This window comes from Taudactylus pleione, unplaced genomic scaffold, assembly GCF_031769625.1.
Source record: "Taudactylus pleione unplaced genomic scaffold, aTauple2 ptg000609l, whole genome shotgun sequence".
Taxonomy (NCBI): domain Eukaryota; kingdom Metazoa; phylum Chordata; class Amphibia; order Anura; family Myobatrachidae; genus Taudactylus; species Taudactylus pleione.
The window spans coordinates 184,556-207,276 of NW_028285011.1; the positions used below are offsets into that span (position 1 = coordinate 184,556).

The 22,721-nt window shown below is 45.4% G+C and overlaps 1 protein-coding gene across 5 annotated transcripts in view; it reads left to right on the forward strand.

The window, feature by feature from the left end:
* Positions 1 to 4,837: 4,837 nt before the first annotated feature.
* HERC2 (HECT and RLD domain containing E3 ubiquitin protein ligase 2) overlaps positions 4,838 to 22,721 on the forward strand; it is a 268,507-nt gene continuing 250,623 nt past the window's right edge. For all 5 annotated transcript variants that reach the window (XM_088454087.1, XM_088454088.1, XM_088454089.1 and 2 more), the window contains exons 1-2: positions 4,838 to 4,958; positions 15,727 to 15,817. In XM_088454087.1, coding sequence (XP_088310213.1) covers positions 15,746 to 15,817 — 72 coding nt within the window. In that variant the 5' untranslated portion in view covers positions 4,838 to 4,958; positions 15,727 to 15,745. The remainder of the gene's footprint in view (positions 4,959 to 15,726; positions 15,818 to 22,721) is intronic.

Here is a 22,721-nt window from a genome sequence, read left to right on the forward strand (position 1 = left end):
TTATTATCGAGATTTGAATCACCCAGCATAGCTCTGGTTCTCTCAACTATTGTTTTGTTAGCTTTTTCACTGATTCTATTTTGTTCTGGTGTATAGGAAATAGCTGATGTTGGACGCCATTTTGTCTTACGTACTTGGCTAGTTCCTTATTCTCATATTCTTTACCATTATCAGATCTTAGAACTTTCTGCTTCTCTTTGGTTTTCAACGAGATTCCTGTACACTTTGATCCTACTTGTAACTATTTTCGCTCTTCAAGAAATAAGCATGTGTCATGCTTGTAGCATTGTTGATGAATGTCATGAAGTAAAGCCTGCCACTCATTGATTCAACCTCCATTAGTCCACACACGTCAGTATGTATTAATTCCAATGTCACTTGTGCTCTGTATGCGACTTTAGGAAAGGTGGAAAGTGTTTGCTTGTCTTTAACACAGCTCTCACATGTTGGTCTTCTAGGATTGTCCTTTGACATCGCAGTCACCATACCACTCTGAAACTTCTGTTCTCTGTCACAGCCTAAATTTCCCAACCACCTGTACCACAGTTCCATTGAGTGGGTAGATTCCTCAGCGACCATTGCACAGGACACCACAGTGTCAAGGGTATACAGTTGTTGGTACCACGTAGCTGACAGTACCTCTTTGGTTGTACACAACGCACTGACCCTTTGCAAACTGGACTCTGGCCCTCATTTAGAGGCGCTCGCAAAATGCAAGCGGTCGCTCTGAATGTGGGCGGCCGCTTGTGCTTTGAAGTGCGGCCTCCTGGTCGCTAGCTAAGCTGTAGGTTACCACCCACAGCTTTAGCGACCGACCAGGTTGATGGTCGCGATGGTCAAGACCATCGGGGCTTGCGACGAGACCCTAAGGTTGGGTCTCGGCAACCACAAGCCCCATGGAGCTTCCTGCTCTGATCGAGCAGGAAGCTCACCACCAACATCACTGCTGATGTCAGTGCGGCCGCCCACAAAACGGCATGCGTTCTTTAAGGAACGCCTCCGTTTGTGAAACCACCTCCCCTCCCTGCCTACTAAACGGGCGAGCCGTCGATCAACATTGACAGCCACCCCGTTGGTAGCTCCGGGGCTTGCGCACAAGCAGTGCGGCCGCTGATGAGAAATACATCGCTCGGGGTCTCGCACCGAAGGGGGCGTGCTGTCAATGGTGAGTGACAGCACGACCCCTTTGGTGGGCGTGCCGGGGGCGTGGCTGCCAGACGGTGGCGTTCCCATGGGAACGCCTACCGTCTGAGTCCGGCCCCACTGACATCAGTAATGATGTCAGTGGGAGTGATTTTGGCTCTGATAGAGCCAAAATCACTCCTGGGCTTGCTGAAGTGAGACCCTACCGCAGGGTCTCGTCGCAAGCCCGATGGTTGCGATGGTCTTTGACCATCGCGACCATCATCATGGACGCTCGCATAAGCTGTGGGTGGTACATTTCTATCATACAGAGGAATAAGGGTCTGTCCATACGGGAAGCAATCGGGAAGCCGACTGCCTAAATACCGGCAGCCGGCTTCCCGACTGTCATATCCCGGCAAGGGTGAAATGCCGGGCGTCTAGATGTAGACGCCCGCATTTCCCCGACGCCGGGAGACCGGCATCCTGATCGTAGTGATGCCGGGCGCCGCGAGCGGACAGCCGCGGGGGGGAGGGTTAGGTTTAGGGCTCCCGGGGGGGACTTAGGGTTAGGCACCCCCCGGGAGGGTTAGGCTAGGGGGAGGGAGGGTTAGGCACTCCCGGGGGGGACTAAGGGTTAGGCACCCCCCCCGGGGGACAGGTTTAGGCAGCGGGGAAGGGGGTGGTTAGGGTTAGGCACTTAGAGGGGGGATTAGGGTTAGGCACTTGGGGGGGAAGTTACGGTTAGGCACCCCTAAGGAGGGTTAGGGGGGTTAGGTTAGTAGATACTCACCTATCCACGATCGGGATTTCCAGCGCTGTTGGGCTTCCGCTACTCGGAACTCTGCTGATGTCGGGCTGCCGCTGACGGGAATCGAACCGCCGGCCCTGCGGCCGGCAGTATTTCATACCCATTCCATCCATACTCACTTAGATCCTCTTGTTCTGTGTTGTCTGTGACTTTGTTGAACTTGGTACCAGCGTATACCACACCAGGGTAATCTGGACTTTCAGCAGGGGTATTAGTGCACCGTGACAGCTTTGGAACAATTCCCACTTGCGTTAGCCTGGTGACTAGAGAGATTAATCTAGGGAAGATGGTAACTGCTAGCACATCGTTACTGAGCCCATAACCTAATAGTGGAAATGGTGGTGATGGCAGGTGATTGTGTAAACTGTCAAAATGATGCACAAGTGTAATTTGCTGGGAGCAGTAGTTCTCCAGATAAATTTATACACCAGAGTGTAATTTAACTGGCCAGAAGGTGAGTGATGTGGATCAAATATATAACGCAGTAGATGACCCTAGGGATGACCATCGATAGTTAATAATCTTCGATGGTTAACTGCCAATGGCCGATTGTGTGCCATCGATGGCAGGGAGCCAATATTTTGCACCATCAGGTAATCACTGATGGAACCATCGGTGCTGGTGGCAGTTTAGGATCTGATTCAGAGATGTACGCTATCCTGATGTTTAGCGTACATCTAAGATGCTTCTGAGTCTATGCATGTGCAGGATCCGTTCTGTGCATGTGCAGAACGGGTCCTGTGATATCGCTCGCAGATTCCCCCCAAGCTGCAGCATGATTGACATGCTGCAGCATTTGGGGGGCGGATTGGGGGCATGACTGGTCACTGTTCCCGGAAACCGGGGTGCGTCGCCCCAAGTTTCCGGGTGGAACCAGAGGTGTAGCGTGTGGTCAGGGTGCCCGGAGCACATGCATGATACGCCCCCCCCCCAAGTGTGCCAGGGAGGAGGTGTGTCTAGCATGTGGGGTTAAATTAAAGGGAAACAAAACTAAACATTAGAAGCATTATCAAATTGGGGCATGGTGGGCTAGATATATATTCCAATTCCACTAAAAAAAATCCAGTTTTGTGTGTATGCAATAAAAATACACCTTACCTATATGGTGGTTTCTCAGCAACACCACTCCTCTGTCACCCAAGCCCCGTCACACCACCCCTCTGCCACACCAGCCCCATTTCACCACCCCTCTGCCACACCACACACCAGCCCCCTTTCTCTTCAGCCCCGTCACTCCAGCAAAAAACCTTCCCTAGCACCCTCTGACTTGCCTTCTCTTCAACGTGCATGCTCCTCTTCCTGCTCCTGGGTGTGGCGTGGAGAGAGACATGGTGGGTGATCCGCGCATGCACAGAAGGCGCATGTTGGTGGTCATGCCGGGACCTAGTGCCCGGCTGCTGTTGGATGACTGGAGCCGTGGTGCCCTGGCCGAAGCAGGCACTAGGACCTGGCCAGACTGAGGAGCAACCATCAGTCATAATGGTCGCCATGCTGATCCCAGGCTGCGACTTAAGTCGCAGTGCTAGGATCGCGAATGCAGCAAGGTGGTGTCTGACACCTCCTGCTGCATTTGCATTTTAGAGAGACGGAATTACATAGCCGCTTGTGTGCGGCTCTGCAATACGTCCATCTGTGAATCAGGCCCTTAAGGTGCCTACACACATGGCGATATGTTACCCGATCTGGCCGATTCTGACGCATTGGAACGACAGATCGTGTAAAACTATGTCCTAATCGTGAGTTCCCACTCATGATCACAATGCTGATGCGCGTCCCTGCTGGTCGCACATCGCATCTTCAGATCTGCCGTGCTGTAGGGCAGATCTGACAATCAGGGATACGATGCACTGAACAAAAAGAAAGGATACACGATGTATCGTTTGTTCATACACCAAATCGTGTACCAAATCATGAGCAGGACTGCCGGGGAAGTTTCAAGGGAAATCGTACACATCGTCGGATCGGCAGCACATCGCCAAATGTGTAGGCACCTTTAGTCAGTACGTTGTATGCTTAACCAGTTCTTAGATTTATTATATATCAGGAAGAACAACAGGTAGCATGTGACACAGGGAAATACACAGGTTTAACAGTTGTAGATGTAATACGCTGTTTGGTGCAGCCCGGAGCTCAGGATATTGCTGGGTGTTATAGTGCCCCGGACGTCATCGCGACTGTGACATTGGCAGATAGTTGCGCTGGAAGTCTAGTGTACAACAGTGGTGGTATAGTGTACTTGCCTGCATACAGTAGGACTCTTTGGTGGTGAGAGTCTCCTCGTTCGACCTGTCCTTATGGACGGTGGGGAGTAAGGACATGCGGAGACACCGTTCATGCGCAGTAGCGCATGTCAGAGCTCAGACTTCTCTTAGCTGAGTTCCAGCGGGTCCTAATAATCGCCGGATCTCTCTTACCTGGATAGTGCTGGAGAGAGGCAGCGAAAGAGCGCACTCCTTCCAACAGACACACACATATATACTCCTATACACACGTATATAGTTTTATATATTTATATACACACATACTGTACATACATTCACAGACACACACATATATACTCCTATACACACGTAGTTTTATATATTTATATACACATATACTGTACATATTCACAGACACATACATATATATTAGTACACATAAACATGCTCATATACACACATACATGTATTTATACACACACACTACTTGCACGCTATGTGTTTTGCACAGCCTGGCAACACGTCACGTGAGAGCAGCCTGGCAGAGGCGTCACTCACTGCCCCTCACATTCCCGGGACCGGCCCCTCTCTGCAGATCTGGAAGGATATCCCGCCCCTCCGGCATCCTAATTCGCGACTCTGGATGTATTCTAATCGCTGATTGGCTGTCCTGCTGCTGGTTGGGTCGTTTTCTTCCTGTGTAGCTTACAGAGGCCGTTTGATCCTGACGGGTGAGCAGGGTACCTGCTGCTGGGGCAGGGTGTGTGCGCGCGGTCCATTGGGGGTGTCACCCCCACTCAGGGTACCGGGACAAAGCCCAGCAGGTAAGAGGGGAGGTGCCAAACGCCTGTAGGGGGACGTGTTTGTAAGTAGATGTGACAGCCATGATCTCAGTGTAGCTGTGTTCTTCCTATAGCTCTCCTGGCCGTCACCTCTACCATCATACCACTACATCTTTCTGTACATCTGTGCCATCCACATATCCCTGTGTACATCTTATTTGTGGCCCGTGTATGGAACACTGTATTCCCATAAGGAATACAGCTCAGCAGACGTTGTACATGTAATTTGTCCTATCACATGCACATATATACAGCTACCAGCTATCTTTCTATGTACAGATTTATATTACATGCAGTTCCTACTATCACATATTATTCTCTGGCCTATATAACAACCTTTACAGGAACATTGACAAGGCAAATAAGTGATTATTATAGGCAAGTTTTAAAAGCATACTGTACCATGATGGGAAGCTTGTTATGGGTTGGGTATGGGATGACGGCGCTCAAGTTTTTCAGCGATCAGAATCTGAAGCCGGTATCCCGACAGGGTTAGGATACTGACACCAATCGGTTAGGCAAGTATCCTAACCCTCCCCCCCAGCGCCCAAATCTAACCCTCCCCCTAGTGCCTAATCCCAATACTTACAATCCCGAAGCCGGCGTCTGGATTTTGGCACGGGCATTCTGAGCGCCTGCATCCTGACAGCCGTGATGTCAACTGCCTCCCCTTGCTATGTCTAACTAGAATGGTACTCTGCGTGATATCTAGGCTAAAAAGCACCTGCCCAGGACTATAGTGTGGTACTAAGGTGCTGCTCCTTGCAGGAACTAAACACAGCCATAGTTCCTGGGCTTTGCTACAGTAGTTCATTAATAGAGTATCTGCAAATCCATTTAGTTCAGCTTTAAATGGTGGCAGAGTGGGGGTGCTAGCAAGAGGACTAATTGCAAGCCACAATGTTTTGCTTATATTTGGTCTATGTTTCAGTGTTCCTGTGGTGTTTGTTTTTATTGTACATATGTGATTGGGAAACTTTGATCACTGTTGAAATATACTCCAATGAATTTCTCCATTATTTGATGACTAAAGGTGGGTATCCCTTACGCGATATTAATGACCGACTGAATGATAATGTTATCGTTCAGTCGTCCATTAATCGCGCACTGATCGGGCAGCAAAATGTCGGCAACGACCAGCGATGCACGTTCACATTGGTTGTTGCCGGCATCGATCATCGCCCGAACATGCTGGTCAATCTGCCGAAAACGACAGATTGACCATGTCCGGGGATGACTGAGGGTGCCTACACTGAACGACTAATACCCCTTTTCCACCTAAATTCCGGGTCTGACCCGGAGTTGGAACAAAGTTCCTATCCGGATCAGACCCGGAATTTTGCCGACTCGGGATATTCCCGAGTCAGCGCCGCTCACACCGCAGTCGGGTTTGCGGAGTGAAAGTGGTTGCTTGGAGATGATGTCATCTCCAAGCGCCACTGAAACCGGACCAATCGGCCGGCTAGCAGCGCACTCCAGGTCATCGTGACCCGGAGTGCGCTGTTCTCACAGCAGGGTTTCACGGGCTACGCCCGTGTTAAACCCTGCTAGTTACCTGGGTTGGATTGCCGGGTCCCTCGACCCGGCGATCCAACTCTCTCCCCTTTTACACCAGGGAGCTGCCCGGGTTAACCCTTCAAAAACCCGGGTTTTAGCTCTGGTGTAAAAGTGGTATAATTGTTCAGTGTAGGCTCTGCAGGGGATGGGGCACGACGGCACGACTACGATGTCTTAATCGTACTGTCGTGTACCCATCTGCTAGTGGATGTGTAGCTTTAATGTGTGGTCAGAAAAACAAAACAAATTGGACTTTTAGTTGGTAGCACAATAGAAACAGACTCTGTCTAAGTTGAAAATTAGATCACGGCACATAATCACAGTGATAAACAAATCGGCTTTTAACTGAAGGATTTGAAAGTTGATTAGCAGTGCTAATCCGCTATACTGGTGCAAAAAGTTAAATTATAAGATTCTGCTTGTTACATGTTTTGATAATTAAATTATCTGCAATAAAAGTGTTTCTGCAGTTCTGAACAATGGGTAAAATACAGCATATACAGTCAGGTGCATAAATATTGGGACATTGACAGAATTTTCATATTTTGGCCTCTATTCACCACCACAATGGCTTTGAAATTAAACAAACAAGATGTGCTTTAACTGCAGACTTTCAGATTTAATTTGAGGGTAATTACATCCAAATCGGGTGAACGGTGTAGGAATTACAACGGTTTATATATGTGCTTCCCACTTTTTAAGGGGCCAAAAGTAATGGGACAAACTAAACAATCCTAAATCTAACTTTCACTTTTTAATACTTTGTTGCAAATCCTTTGCAGGCAATTACAGCCTGAAGTATGGAATAGACACCAGACGCTGGGTTTCATCCCTGGTGATGCTCTGCCAGGCCTCTACTGCAAATGTCTTCAGTTCCTGCTTGTTCTTGGGGCATTTTCCCTTCAGTTTTGTTTTCATCAAGTGAAATGCATGCTCAATCGGATTCAGGTCAGGGGATTGACTTGGCCGTTGCATAACATTCCACTTTTTAGCCTTAAAAAACTTTGGTTGCTTTTGCAGTATGCTTCGGGTCATTGTCCATCTGCACTTTGAAGCGCCGTCCAATGAATTCTGAAGCATTTGACTGAATATGAGCATATCATATTGCCCAAAACACTTCAGAATTCATTCTGCTGCTTTTGTCAGCAGTCACATCATCATAAATACAAGGGAACAAGTTCCATTGGCAGCCATACATGCCCACACCATGACACTACCACCACCATGCTTCACTGATGAGGTGGTATGTTTTGGATCATGAGCAGTTCCTTTCCTTCTCCATACTCTTCTCTTCCCATTACTCTGGTACAAGTTGATCTTTGTCTCATCTGTCCATAGGATGTTGTTCCAGAACTGTAATGGCTTTTTTAGATGTTGTTTGGCAAACTCTAATCTGGTCTTCCTGTTTTTGAGACTCACCAATGGTTTACATCTTGTGGTGAACCCTCTATATTGACTCTTGTGAAGTCTTCTCTTGATTGTTGACTTTGACACATATACACCTACCTCCTGGAGAGTGTTCTTGATTTGGCCAACTGTTGTGAAGGGGTTTTTCTTCACCAGGGAATAATTCTTCTGTCATCCACCACAGTTGTTTTCCGTGGTCTTCCGGGTCTTTTGGTGTTGCTGAGCTCTCCGGTGCGTTCTTTCTTTTTAAGAATGTTCCAAACAGTTGATTTGGCCACACCTAATGTTTTTGCTATCTCTCTGATGGGTTTGTTTTGATTTTTCATCCTAATGATGGCTTGTTTCACTGATAGTGACAGCTCTTTGGATCTCATATTGAGAGTCGACAGCAACTGCTTCCAAATGCAAATGTCACACCTAGAATCAACTCCAGACCTTTTACCTGCTTAATTGATAATGAAATAACGATGGAATATCCCACACCTGTCCATGAAATAGCTTTTGAGTTGATAGTCCCATTACTTTTGGCCCCTTAAAAAGTGGGAGGCACATATAGAAACCGTTGTAATTCCTACACCGTTCACCTGATTTGGATGTAATTACCCTTAAATTAAATCTGAAAGTCTGCAGTTAAAGCACATCTTGTTTGTTTCTTTTCAAAGCCATTGTGGTGGTGAATAGAGGCCAAAATATGAAAATTCTGTCAATGTCACAATATTTATGCACCTGACTGTACAAAATAGACATGAAAACAAAGGCTAGGGGGATCCCTGCTATAATAGGAGAAGGGACCAGTTGGGAGGAACAAGTGTGGTTCAAAAAGGTGATTTGCTAGTTCTTTAATGGAAATGGTGTACAGAAAAAACAGGAAAAAAAGAAAAAAACTGCGGGCCGAGGACCAAAACTGGTTTGCAACCATATAGGGCCTTAGAGAGGTATTCAATTAGATATGAAAAGTTGGAATATTTTCTCCTGTCCGACTTTTCGCCTCATTCGCTGTTTTAGAGGCGAAATCATTCCATGTGCGTCCCCACTTTTCGCCTAATTCAATTGGAAAACAGGCGAAAACGGAATTAGGCGAATACGGAACAGATGAAAAGTACTGAAAGAATTGTGGAAATCAGTCTGTACCCCAGAAAAAGATGCACTAGCACAGGAAATCAATATAGATGTGTACTAATAGCCCTAATAAAACTATTTTGCCTACTTAAGTTGTGTAAATTGCTTGCTATTAGCATCTTTGTAATAGTGGTGAAGAATAGCATAAAGCAGTATTTTTTGGTGAAAATAAGTAGTCCAGTCAAATTTGGGGTACTTGAAAATGGGTGCAAGCATGCATATTGTAATGTCTCTAAAGTAAACTTTTAAAAACCGTGAAAAATCCACCTGCTGCATGCAGCTGCAATCCCAGAAACACCTGACCCATCCTTGCAGCCCCCCAAGAAGCCTATTTCGCTAGTTTTTATGCTTGTCCCCCCACTCTTTGCATTTTTACCCTAAAAATTACATGTCTTATTTGGGGTGCTCTTAGGTTTTTTTTTTTTGCAGATTTGTCTTTTGGGGGTCTGTTCCAAGGGTTCTGAGTAATTTCCCCACGTTTGCACCCCAAAAGAAAGATTTTGCACTACTTTTCACCTGCTATTGATTGGAGAATCTTTTTTGGAGAATTCAGTGCATCGAGTTTCCGCTTAGGCGAAATTGTCCTGGAATTGATTTTGGTGATTTTTTTTTTTAGACAAAATTTTCTCAAAAAAAAAAGGCTTTTCGCCTCTAAATGAATATGGCCCTTAGGCATGCTGTTAGTTTTGGAGTCCCCTCCAGCATATTTTTCTGTGACCACTAACTTTAGTGGCTGTGCCCTCAGACATTACTTATACCATAAGCTATGTCCCCAGCCACTTCAGCCAGCAGTAGTTAACTAAAAATATCAGAAGTTGTGCCTACACAAATCATGCCACTAGCCATGGTCATGTGCATTATGCACTAAAAGCACAAACAGCAACTATAAACTTTGACACTAGTTTTAATTATGCCAGAACCAATGGCACTAAAAAAAACAAAGCTGTGAATATAATGAATTACTTATACCCCTTTCACACTGAGTCGCTGACCTGGGATATTATTGATGGGGCAACCTGGGCCCTAGCTTGGTGTCAACCAGATTGTGTGTCCCGGGTCCTCGACCATTGTTATTCCCGGGACTGACCTGAGGGCCTGAATCAGAGCCGCTCGTAAGCGGCCGCTGGTTCGTTCCGAGCGATGTTTGCACAACTGCGCATGCGTACGGATCGTAATTCGCATGCGTGAACCAGTCAGTGTGTCCGAAAATCGTTTGTTCACTAAATAGCGAATGCCTGCTATTTTGAGTGACAGGAGGAGGTGTATGTGGGTGGTAACGGGGGAAGGTGCTTGAAAACGGGGAGTGGTGATCCGAACGCAGGCGTGCTTAAAGGTCAAAACGGGCGTTTTAAGGGTGTGCATAATTAATACAGCAGTGTCATTGACCATGTCACTGGGTTATTTTATAGTCAGAACTGTTCGCAAGATTGCAGTAGGAAAAACCAACCACAAGAATAGCGAGCAGTTCATACGCTGGTCGATGTTCTCGATTAATCTAATAGATAGCGGACATGACGTAGGATGCGAGCGGCCAGGGGGCCTAGTTTTCAAAAAAATTACCGCATGTTTTGTTCGCTCGTTCAGACTTAGAGGCGTGAACAGACCGCAAAGAGCGAATGGTTCATTTGAATAGCCACCCCTTTTTCCTGAACGAGCGAGCGCAAATAGCGTCCGGCTCTGAATGAGGTCCAGAGTACGCTACGGTCTGAAAGGTGCGGTAGAGGAGCTGAATGGTGGTTCAGGCGCGCTTTGAGATGTCACCTACAAGCCTAAGCGCAGGCAGCATGGCAAACTGATGGGATGCAGAGGTGAGGGAACTCCTTGCCATAAGGGGGATGATGAGATCAAGAAGCAGATCAGACACTGTGAAGGATACTTCAGTAAACAGCAACATTGCCATAATCCTGAGTGCCCGGGGGGGTTAAGTGCTCACAGCAACAAGTGGTCAATAACTTAAAGGTTGTCAGAAAACAGCAGAAATTTGCACAGGAACTCTGGGCTACACAGCAATAACTCACCAGCCATGATTAATGCAATGCGATGAGCAGTGACCACCCACTTTTCATGATTCATCTTTGTGAGCCTGTAATAAAAAAACTTCTTTCTACTGACACACTGTCAGTACCGATCGCAAGTGCAACTACGGTCGCAGATCGAGCGATGCTTTGCCATCGTGCATGCGTATAAGCCGCACTGCGTGCGCAAAGATCGCAATGTGATTATGGACGCACAGAGGTACCCATCGCAGGGTGAGTGACAGTCTGACAGCGTTTGGGGGTGGTTACGGGGGAGTGGTCGGAAAACGCAGACGTGCATATACATTTGAATGCCGTTTCCTAGGCGTACATAGATTAACCACTGCGATTGCATACACAGCATGGGAGCCCTCTGTGTACGAGGAGACTTGCAGTGCCTGTGGCAGGTCAGACAACTGTAAATGCTGCGCTAGTCCTCGATGGTACCAATATTTATGCCTAAGAGCGACATTGGATGGATGTGAGAAGGCAGAAGTGGGCATCTTTATGCCGACTGAGCTTTGGCAAGCATTAGCATATTTTTGCAGCGGCGTTCCGTACGAAATCGCAGCTGCATTACGTACTGAATCAGGCCCGGTGTTCAATAACCCGCATCGGACCTGGGATTTAGATGTGAAAGGTGAAAATATACAAGCAGCTGGCTCTATAAAGAATATAATTGTGTATGGCTTTCAAATGAATGAATAGACTGAAAAGAAAATATTGAGACTGCGCTGCAGTAATACAAAATTATGTATATAAAGAATAATATTATCTAGGAGTCAGGTATTAAAGTAAATTACAACATTTAAAAAAACTGCCACATAAGAACTAAATAAAATAGATTACTGTGCACATCACAAAAAAAATACTAAAATCACCTTTAGCCTCAGTGTTGCTTTAGCGATAAGTGCAGTGACTATAATAATGCTTTCAAAATAGACCAAATAAGTTGACACTCTTTTAAGGATGTCTGCAGTGATGTACCAGAGGGATGTGGGATAGTTCCCTTCAGAATAGATCTTTTGCTCCCCATACTGGTTCAAGATCAGGTAATTCCCACTGAAGTTGGCAATGTGTGTTATGGAGCATACACACGGTCAGATTTGTCAGGTGAACGATTTTACCAAAGTTTTGAACGATTTTTGACTGCATTAAATGAATGGAATCGTCCAAGTCTGACTGCAAACACATCAGATGTCAGATATCGTTATCTGACCATCGGGAACGAGCATCGTTCATCGTTCAGGCATGTCAGATATGTCAGATTTTCCTTCAGATATGAACGATTGAATGATTTTTTAAATCGTTATCGTTCAGATCTGAAGAAAAATCTGACCGTGTGTATGCACCATTACTCTTATCCCATGATAGAGCAGATAAACTTGGTTGGGTATAGTCACTCAGGCTTGACACTAGTGACTCATGCTCACAGCAGGGTTTATGAATGGATAGTCCCTCATTTGTGTGGTAAAAGGCTGTCTCCGGTACTTTTATGTATGCTTCCAGCTGCAGTTCCCGCTACTTACTGTAGTGTGTGTGAATTCATTTTATAAGGCCAACTTTTATGGGTAAAATATCCTCTTATTCAAAATGTGCATTGGCCATACTGTGAATCTGAAGGAAGCTGTGATAATGACCAAGAGCTTTCTAAGAAATGTATTGATAAAGTTATAGACCTGGACAAGGTGAGAAAAGACTGCAAAATAATATCAAAGGGCCTTGATATTACAGTGAGCACTGCTGCATCATACCACCCAGGCGCTGCATAAACAAGACCAACAATCACTTTGACGGAGCTTCAAAGTTTAGTGGCTGAGACTGGAGTGAAGGTGCACCAGTTAACCATATGAAAAGATCTGTATACAACTGGCCAGTATTGTGGCTAGAAAGAAGCCATTACTGAAGGAAAAAACTAAGCACTTTTGAAGTTTATCTAGCTAAAATGTGGAATAAAATTTTGTGGTCACCTGAAACAAAATTTGAGCTTTTCTAGGGGTGTGGATTAAAAGATCCACACTATTTAGATAGACCGTCAAAAGATTGACACCAACTGGTAGACAGACAATAGGTAGACAGGTACAAAAAGTTGACCTGGTCAAAAGGTCGACATGGATGAAGATCGAATTGTAGAAAAGGTCGACGTTTGGATGGTCGACACAAAAATGGTCGACATGATTTTTTTTTTTAGTGTCCCTCCTAGTGCCTAACTCTTCTGTAAGTGCCTTACCATCCCTCTTAGTGCTAACCCCAACTGTTGGGGTAAGTGCCTAGCCCTAAAGCAGGGTACACACTGACTATGTCTAGTGTGTACTGACCTCTCTCGAGACTGGACCTGGTTAAGTGCCGGCATCAGCAAGTGCATATAAACTTGCCGATGCCGGCAGCGACAGTGGGGGCCATGCTGCATTCGGCAGTATGGCTCCTGCTGGCGATATTGCCTGTCGGACCTACATGTAGGTCCGACGGACAAAGTCACTGACGACACATCGTCAGTGACATTGTCCGTACATGGACGACTTAACAAATTTTTCGTAACAATTGGTTGTTATCGTCAAATTCATTTACAATGTATAGTGTGTACCCAGCAACTGTCCCTTCTAGATCCTAACCCTAACCCTCCGATAAGTGCCTAACCCTAAAAAACAAACAAACTGTTTTCCATTCTTGTCTACCTTTTGTACCTGTCGATCTTCAACCATGTCGACTTGTGTGACCTTTTTATCATGTTAACCTTTTGTACTTATCGACCTATTGCTTGTCTAACCGTTGGTTTCTACCTAGACACTGTTGACCTTTTCATTGTCTATTGACCAGATCCTCTTTTATCCCTAAATCAAAACCATATGTGTGGCGCATACCTAACACTGCCCATTCCTGACGTGTGGGGCTGGTGACGTTGCAAATCCGAGGGCCCCACAAGTGTAGGGCTGACCGCAGTGAGTAGCGGTCTGCCCTACACAGAAACAAACACAGCAGCCAGTGGCAACTGTGTGTTTGTCATAGCAGCGCAGCCAGCCAATGAGAGTCATACAGACTGATTGGCTGCTCAGGCCACGGAGGGAGATGGCTAGAGCTCACTCATGAGCTCCCATTCAGGCTCCCCCCCCCGCAGCGTTTGATGGGAGAGACGTCATGACGTCTCTACCATGGTGCAGAGCGGGCCGGGCAGGTAAGTTGTCTATTTTTTGTTTTGTAAGTATGCGTTACTGTATAAGGAGGCTGCTACTGGGGGCACTGTGTAAAGGCGCCTGCTACTGGGGGCACTGTTTAAAGGCGCCTGCTACTGGGGGCACTGTGTAAAGGGGGCTGCTACTGGGGGCACTGTATAGGGGGGCTGCTGCTGGGGGCACTGTATAAAGGGGCCAGCTGCTGGGGGCACTGTATAGGAGGCTGCTTATTTATTTATTTATTTATTTATCACCAGTTATTTATATAGCGCACACATATTCTGCAGTGCTTTACAGAGAGAATATTTGGCCTTTCACATCAGTCCCTGCCCCAGTGGAGCTTACAATCTATATTCCCTACCACATGCTCGCGCTCACACACACACACACACACACACTCTAGGGTTAATTTTTTTTCTTGGGGGGGGGGGGGGGGGGGGGGGGGGGAAGGGGGGAGACCAATTAACCTACCAGTATATTTTTGGAGTGTGGGAGGAAACCGGAGTACCCGGAGGAAACACACGCAAGCACAGGGAGAATATACAAACTCCATACAGTTAGGGCCAGGGAATTGAACCCATGACCTCATTGCTGTGAGGCAGTAACGCTAAGCATTACACCATCTGTGCTGCCCAATGGGGGCACTGTGTAGGTGGGCTGCTACTGGGGACACTGTATAGGGTGGCTGCTACTGGGGGCAGTGCATAAGGGGCCAGCCTGGGGGCATTGCATAAGGGACACTATTTAAGCCTGGGGGCACTACATAAGGGACCAGTCTGGGGGCACTACTTCAGCCTGGGGGCACTGCATAAGGGCGAAGCTAAACTACAGTGGGAACTGTATAAAGGGCACAGATACAGAGGGCACTGCATAATGGGCACCTTTGACTGAGAGCCAGTGGGGGAGCAGCCTGAGACCTGTCGGGCTGGATTGGTAAGGGAGATACCCCTTTTCCCGGCGCGCATAATTGCGAAGGCCCCCACCCGGCTACTTTTTGATGCCACCCTGCTGTAAAAAATTTCTATGTAGAACACTACAAATGGGAACCATAGATAAGTGTTATTGTAGTGTAGTGCCCTCTGAGTACAGTTTACCAGTATTTTGGTAGTAGACCTCATTTTTATAGGTGGAAAAATTAAGAATAAATATATCTTGGTTGGCTTCAGTTTTAATAACCTGATTTTTTTACTATTCTTGGGCAGATAATGACACTATTCCTGTTCAGGGCAACATTTATTTTTTACAATATGCAAGAAATGAGTCTAATTTACTTTCCAATTGACCATTTTCTGATTTACTGTGTTCTTGTATATGCTACTGTATTCTTTTCATCTTTCAAGTCGTCTTGTTGTATCCATCACTTTGACTTAAGTTTTTTTTTGTCTTTTTTTTTTGGTACTAGAAATATACCTTTCAATATCATTGTCCTTGAATATATTTCCGAATTAGTGGAAATTACTTGAAATTGGGTTTCTTTCCTAGGAAGGCTACTGCAAGCAAGATGTCTTCAGAAATGTTCACCCTAGCTGCACAAACAAGGTTTGATTCCAAATGGCTGAAGACAGATTTGCAGGTAAGGTTGTATTATTATCATCATTGTATATTTTATTTATTTGTTACCAGTTATTTATATAGCACACACATTCCACTGCACTTCCAGAGATTATTCAGTCATTTTACATCCATCCATGCCCCAGTGGAGCTTACAGTATATATTCCCTACAACATGTACACACACTAGCATTAATTGTTTGTTGAGAGCCAATTAACCCACTGATGGGCGGAGGAAGCCCATACAAGCACGGTGAGCATATACATCTCAATATAGTGCCGTTGTGAGAATGGAACCCAAGTCATGCTAACCAGGACACCAACCATGTTGCCCAAATAGAGCTGATTTCTGGTGACTGTCTACTGCAGGTGGTTTTATTGTGAATAAAATATTTTGTTTGCAGGATTTGGTTTGAAGTGTTCCAATACTTATAAGGATTGCAAAGTGTTTGTATGGTGGTTGTTCCATCAATCTCAGATGTTAATTTGGGCCAATATGAGCACTCGGCGATGGACACCTGTTTTTCAATAGAAGATTAATTATATTCGTATTACAATAATGCTTACATTTTTATATTTACATTAATGGTTTCATTTACTGCATTTGTTTGTTTTTATAAACATCCCGCCACTAACTGCATCTAGTACCAGCATTGCATTTGGGAAATGTTGGCTTTTCCTGGTTAAAAAAATTGGTAAAACACCGACACTATGTTCCTGCATGAGGTGGACATGTGATCCCGGTAATGTCACTAAAAATTATTCCAAAGGGTCTGGCTGCAGAGGATAGGCATGATCTAGGTCTCCTGTCTCTCAATAACGATGGACCACTGTCAGTCTTAATTTAATGTTGCTTAGCGCAAGAGAGACATGGATAAATTTCCTTCTGCATCTCTGTTGACACCCCCCTAGTATAATAGAGAGAATATGAGCCATATTAAAGTAAGAACTACAAATGTCTTTCCAGCTAATCCATACTGCGTCAACGCATCAAGAGTGACAGCTGCACTTTGTAATGTCATAAATTGATACATCTAATAAGGAAATGATCGTAGGATGTATTTTATCCCAAAAGCACACAAAATTTGCTACCACCCTATCCTTTGTGTGCCCCCCCTACACTATACTCTTATGCCCACGCTAAATATTTTTGTGTTTAAATATTTTTGATGTGAGCAGAAAACAGGAATCTCCTGTGCCCTTTACTGGTACTTTCCTGCTCCACCCCCCTTCTCCCGCTTGTAAACACCTGTGCCTTGTGTTCCACTGTCGTCCAGTTCCTGCTCACAGCTGCGTGTATGGGGTTGCAGTGTTTATGGGGATCGGCAATAAGGGGATTGTCTGGTCTTTACAGTGCCCACATCTTTTCATGGGGTGCGGCGTTTACTCAGGAAAATAAGTTAGTTAAAAAGGTTACTTTTGTTTTTGTTACCAGCTAGCTTCATCAGATTAAATGGATATATATTAATGGGAAATTTTGTTTACAAATTAAGTAAAAAAAATGATAATTGCCCCAAACTACAGTTTATTAAAAATAAATAAATCAAGGCAGTTTTGGGGGATATACACTGTGCAAAATTATAGTTTATCCCAGTTCATCTGTATATGCAGAAAGTCTATGAAATATTTTTCCTATAGAAATAATGGGGAGAAGCTCAGCCAATCAATTTCTACATGCTGTTGAGTTCTGATCATGGATTGCGCTCCAGCCACACTGAAAGTTAAAGTGCTGAATGTGAACAGAAAATTAATTCTGTGGAAAGTTTCCTGGTTGACGGGGCATGCTTGTACTTATAGTTCCACAAATTCCAGCAATTGTTGGGACTTGCAGGTTCCCAAATAACCAGCATCTCCAAGCAGTCAATGGTAGTTCTTGCTGGGAGTTGTAGTTCCATGTGGTCATCAAATGGTTATTGACTAGCTAATGTACTTTTGTTAGGTCATCTTTATATTGCACCACAACATAGTATGCAACAATAAATATAATTTCTGTGGGATGTAGTTATATTGCTGGCCGATATTACCGAAGGAAATCAGGATACAGGCGTCTGCATCCCGAACCGCCGGAATCCTGAACGTCCACACTCTGGTAAGTATACTAGTTTCCCCGGGGATGAGGGTTAGGTTTAGGCAACACCCCCCTGTCACGACCCTCCGGCCGATCTCTCCAGAAACGCCAATCTGAGAATCGCCACCCGTGACTTTTTACAATTTAACTCAGCACACGTGGTTAAATATCTGAAAGCTGCCACCAGCAAAAGTAACTTTAATGCTTCTGCATAAGGTGAGCTTTTGCTCTCACCTGCATACACACTTAGAAAAATAGCTAACGTGGGCCTAGTTAGTTAGTTAGTTAGTTAGTTAGGCCTTGGGTCATAAAAACACAGTTCCAGAACTAGAATTAATGTTTTAATCAAAGAATACCTACAAAGCGTAGTTACAAAAAGTTACAAGATTATAATAATATTAAATAAAAGGTTGCACACAAATTACTTATAATTTCAGAAATAAAATAATAGGGAATAAACAAACCCCACCTTTGTCTTAAGTGATTTGCGACTAGGAAGTCTCAAGAACGAACTTCTGGGTCACTCTGTACCTTTGAGGATAGCCCCTCAGAAAAGTGAACACTGACCCAGAAGTCAGTTACAGTTTTTATGCCTGTTTCTCCATGCAGCATGGGTCGCTCCCCTCCCTTGGGGTAGTTTAACACTTCCATTGCTTAGGAGACTGAACACAGGGTTTCTTGGTCAGTTGAGCAGGAGTTAGTTCATTTAATTAATCATTGCTCGCTATCCTGTTTGGAGGTCAGAGATTAGCTCTGTGTCCACAGAACTGGACACTTCTTACAGATGGCTGGGGGAAAGATTTGACACCTGGCTGGTCGATCTGTCTCTCCTTGGCCTGTAAGCCTGACCCCCTGTGGGGTTATAACCAGACTCCACGCTTTGATCCCTGCTTCAAGTGAGGAAACCACAGATATTAACAACTTGTACCCTGAGCCTAGTCAAATGGCTGGTAATTTCTAGGGTCATTTATAACTGAAACAGGGACACAGAACTTCCTAACATCTCTTCACTCTAGGTTCAAAAGGCTTGTCACCCTTCACACACGAGTAACATTACACCAAGTCAACAAAAGGGCAAGTTACATGTTTATACCAATGACGTATCCTGCACAGTTATGCCCATGCGGACGCAAAAATCCATCTTTATGCTACACCCGGGGCGGTCAGGCATGACTGGGGGTAGATTAGGGTTAGCCCCCCCCCCCCAGGAGGGTCAGGATTAGGCTACGGGGAGGAGGTTTTAGGGTTAGGTACCACTGGGGGAGGTTAGGAAAATGCAACCCCCCCCCAGGAGGGTTAGGTTGACTGTGTGGGAAGGAGGAGTTAGGCACCACTAAGGGAGGGTTAGTGGGGGACAGTAGAGGGTTGGCATACCTGCCAGCCCCTGTCGGGATGTTTAGTCTTTGGTCTTCCAGCGTCTGTATTTCATTACCATTCCTTATCTGTTATGTGCTATTAAAAACTGTATAATATGACACATTCTCCATATGCTTGTATGTCAGGAATTGTGTTAAATGAACAGTACATTGAAACTTTCATATAGATGTGTCCTCATACATCTAGCCTCAATATGCCATGCAGCACGAGACCCCTGGTGTGAGTGAGCTGCCAGGTCCTGTGCAGGTGCTAGCGCCAAGCCTCTTTTTTTGTCTAAAAATGAGTCTTAGTTGCAATATGATGCATCTAAAATGCACCAGGAAACTGCACTGATTAATTTGATATGCGACACTTGTACTTCTTTGCGCGACGGAGTCTGAATAAAGCACAACAGAACGTGGTGTGGAAAAAAGCAGCGGCCACTGCATTGTATACAGATTCAGACTCTGTCACACACATATATACAAGTGTCGCATATCCAATTAATCAGTGCAGTCTACTGGTGCGTCTTGGTTGCAGTGCGACTAAGATGCATTTTAAGGAGAAAAAGGCACTCTGCGCAAGAAGAGTTGAATGGCATGTTGAGAGGTGTGGTTTGGGGTGACTGCAGCAACATTGCATGACACATATGTAGATCTCATTTTTCTTTATCATCCATCTGGGGGATGCCATTACCTCTGGTTTATATATAGTGAGCTGTGAAGTCGGGTACTAACTAAGGCTGGCTCCCACCCCCTATATAACCCCCCCCTTCCACTAGAACCTGTCTTTTTTTTTTTAGTGACTTGGAGTAAGACACTAGCTAGGTCCTAGTTCTTTTAGTTGGGTTTAATTTATTTATTATCCTTTTTTGGTTTGGGTGCTTAGTCCCTAGCAACAGGTGGCAAGCACTAGCAGAGTGGGATAGGAATAGAGGTTTTGTGTGAACCCTGTATCCCACTCTAAAGACCTGGGAGAGTCACCAAACGAAATAGTCCCTGGGACTCTCCATACCAGACACACATCTGAGGGGGGCCGCTGGCAAAAAGGGTAAGCTTGATAAATTTTTTCATGCATAGACATTGTTGCTTTATTACTGCTTCCCAGCACGCTGCTTTAGCAGAGTGACTGGGCATGTTACTAACGTGGCAGCTCGGCGCCGGCCCCCCGAGGCCTGTTGGACCGAGAGAGATTACAGAACAAGAGCATGCTGCTGGCTTTTTGGGGCGGCTCTTTGGCCACGCTCCCATGACACGGCTCTGCTGCACCTGCAGACTGCCTATGAAGTCATCACTGAGAGCCACTGTACACAAGTGCTGTGGATCTCCGGAAGCAGATGCCGGTGGCTAGGGAATGCCTATGATGACGTCAGGTGTCCTGATTGAAGCAGGATGCTGACAGCGTGCTGGTCACACCCCCATGCAAGTTGAGAGACAGCAGGCTCACTGTGCTTCATAGTCCACGCCCCAAACACTATTTGGCGAGTGTTTGAGCACTGCTGTATTCCCCTATCTGAGACTCACTGCAAATATCTGTCTGTTATCAGATAAGCAGTTAAATTAGAATGATTACTTTTGGTAGTTAACCTGGTGATGTATGAAGGTCTTATGACATTATGTGTATTTAAGCAACTTTACTGCACTATTCATTAGGAATTTAGGCAGTAACATGCATTGTTTTGTACTGAAGAGTCTGTTTGCCTTTGGTTTTGTTCAAATGAATGTGGACTTCAAGGAGTCTGGTTTTATTTTTTTGCATTAAAAAAGATAGGTGACATGGAGTCTTATTAAGCCTCCTCTCTTTTGCTGTCATTTCAGAAGCAGTGGTTGGTATTTTGGGTGGAAAAAAAACAACAAAAAAAACCCTTTCTTAGTTTTTTTTTTTCAATTCAAACAGTGCTACACTTTTTCCAGAGGAATTTAGGTAACTATCTGTATCGGTTAGTTATCTTTTCTCTTAGTATGGAGAAGCCAGACAACTGTTCCAAAAAACAGGGAACAGTCACTTATCAGGGGCGCTGAGGGGGGGGGGGGGGGAGCGGGTACAATTTGCCCGGGCTTCCAGTGGGGCCCAGCGGGGGCCCGTGTCCGGCGCCGCCCCCCCTCCCTCCTCACTATCTCCCAGCACACAGCATGTGCTAAGATGCAGTTGGAGATTGCTTTGGCTGCTGCTTAGCAACCGCGAGCAATCTCCTATGCCTGAGGGGGGGAGCGATCACACTGATCGCGCCCCCCCTGGCTTTGCGCTGGGCTGAGGGGCTCACAGCGCTACAAATGTTTTACTTTTTTTAACTTTTTTATTCGAGGGGGCATGGCCACGCCTCCCGCAATTAGGCCACGCCCCCTCTTTACCGGGGCCCGGCAGCGCTCTTAACGGCCCTGCTTCTTATACTTGTACAAAATGTGATAAAAAGTTGCAAAAAGGTTGTATGGACCCAGGGTCGCTCTGTGCTGTTGTTCACAGGGAAATTCAGTATCGGGAAGTTCGGCTGAACAGTCTGTGATGCCTGATTGGGCTCAGCTCTATGGCTGAGGCCATAGGTGAATTACGTCACTCTGGCAAATGCTATGATATCCTGTGCTCATATTCCTAGTTTGTCTGATCCCTCGGTAGAGCCCAGATGGGCCCAGGATATGGGTGTCTCGCTGAAATGGCAACGGCCATAAATAAAATGGTAATGTCAGCAGGGGCCACAGCCACTAAGAGATGTTCAAGCCAGTCCTCAGTAGATTTTTCCGGAGATGAGGCTTCAGCCACCTCTTCCCAGGAAGAAGGGGAATTAGATTGTGACTGGGAAGAGAGGATGACTCCCATTATTATTCATGGGTTTCTATGCTGGCATATACGGTCCAGGAGACTTTGCATCTATAGGAAACAGCAAGTCCAGTGACTAGTTCAGTCGCTTATTTAAATGTAAGAAGAAACCTATATCTTTTTTCCCAGAATTTTAAAATTTTGGAGAAATATTAAAAGAAGCCTGTTTAAAACCTGATTCCAAATGTCATATTCCGAAAAAAAATTAAGTATATTTATCCTTTTTTTGGAAGAGTATGCCAAGCTTTGGAAAATTCCACTCATGGTGGATGCTCCTATTGCTAGGTTGGTCAGGAATACTGTTATTCCCACAACAGTCTGTAATACTTAAGGATCCTATGGCTAGGAAGAAAGAAGCTGTGCTTAAGTCTATATTCACTTTATCAGGAGTCTCGCTGCGGCCTGCTCTGGGCAGCGCCTTTGTGATAAAAGCCATCAATTCCTGGATGGCCAAGATGATTTCTGGGTTTCAATCAGAGGATTTGTTTGAAGTGAATTCTTTAGCTGATCAAATTTCAGAGGCTCTGACCTATATAGGTGATTCTTTAATAGACACTAATCGTTATATCAATTTAGTAAAATTCAAGATGGAGTTCGTAAGGTCAGTCATTTGTTCCATGAACGAAGGGGAATTTCTTGCCTCCATAGATATCAAGGATGCCTACCTCCATATTCCTATATGGAGGGG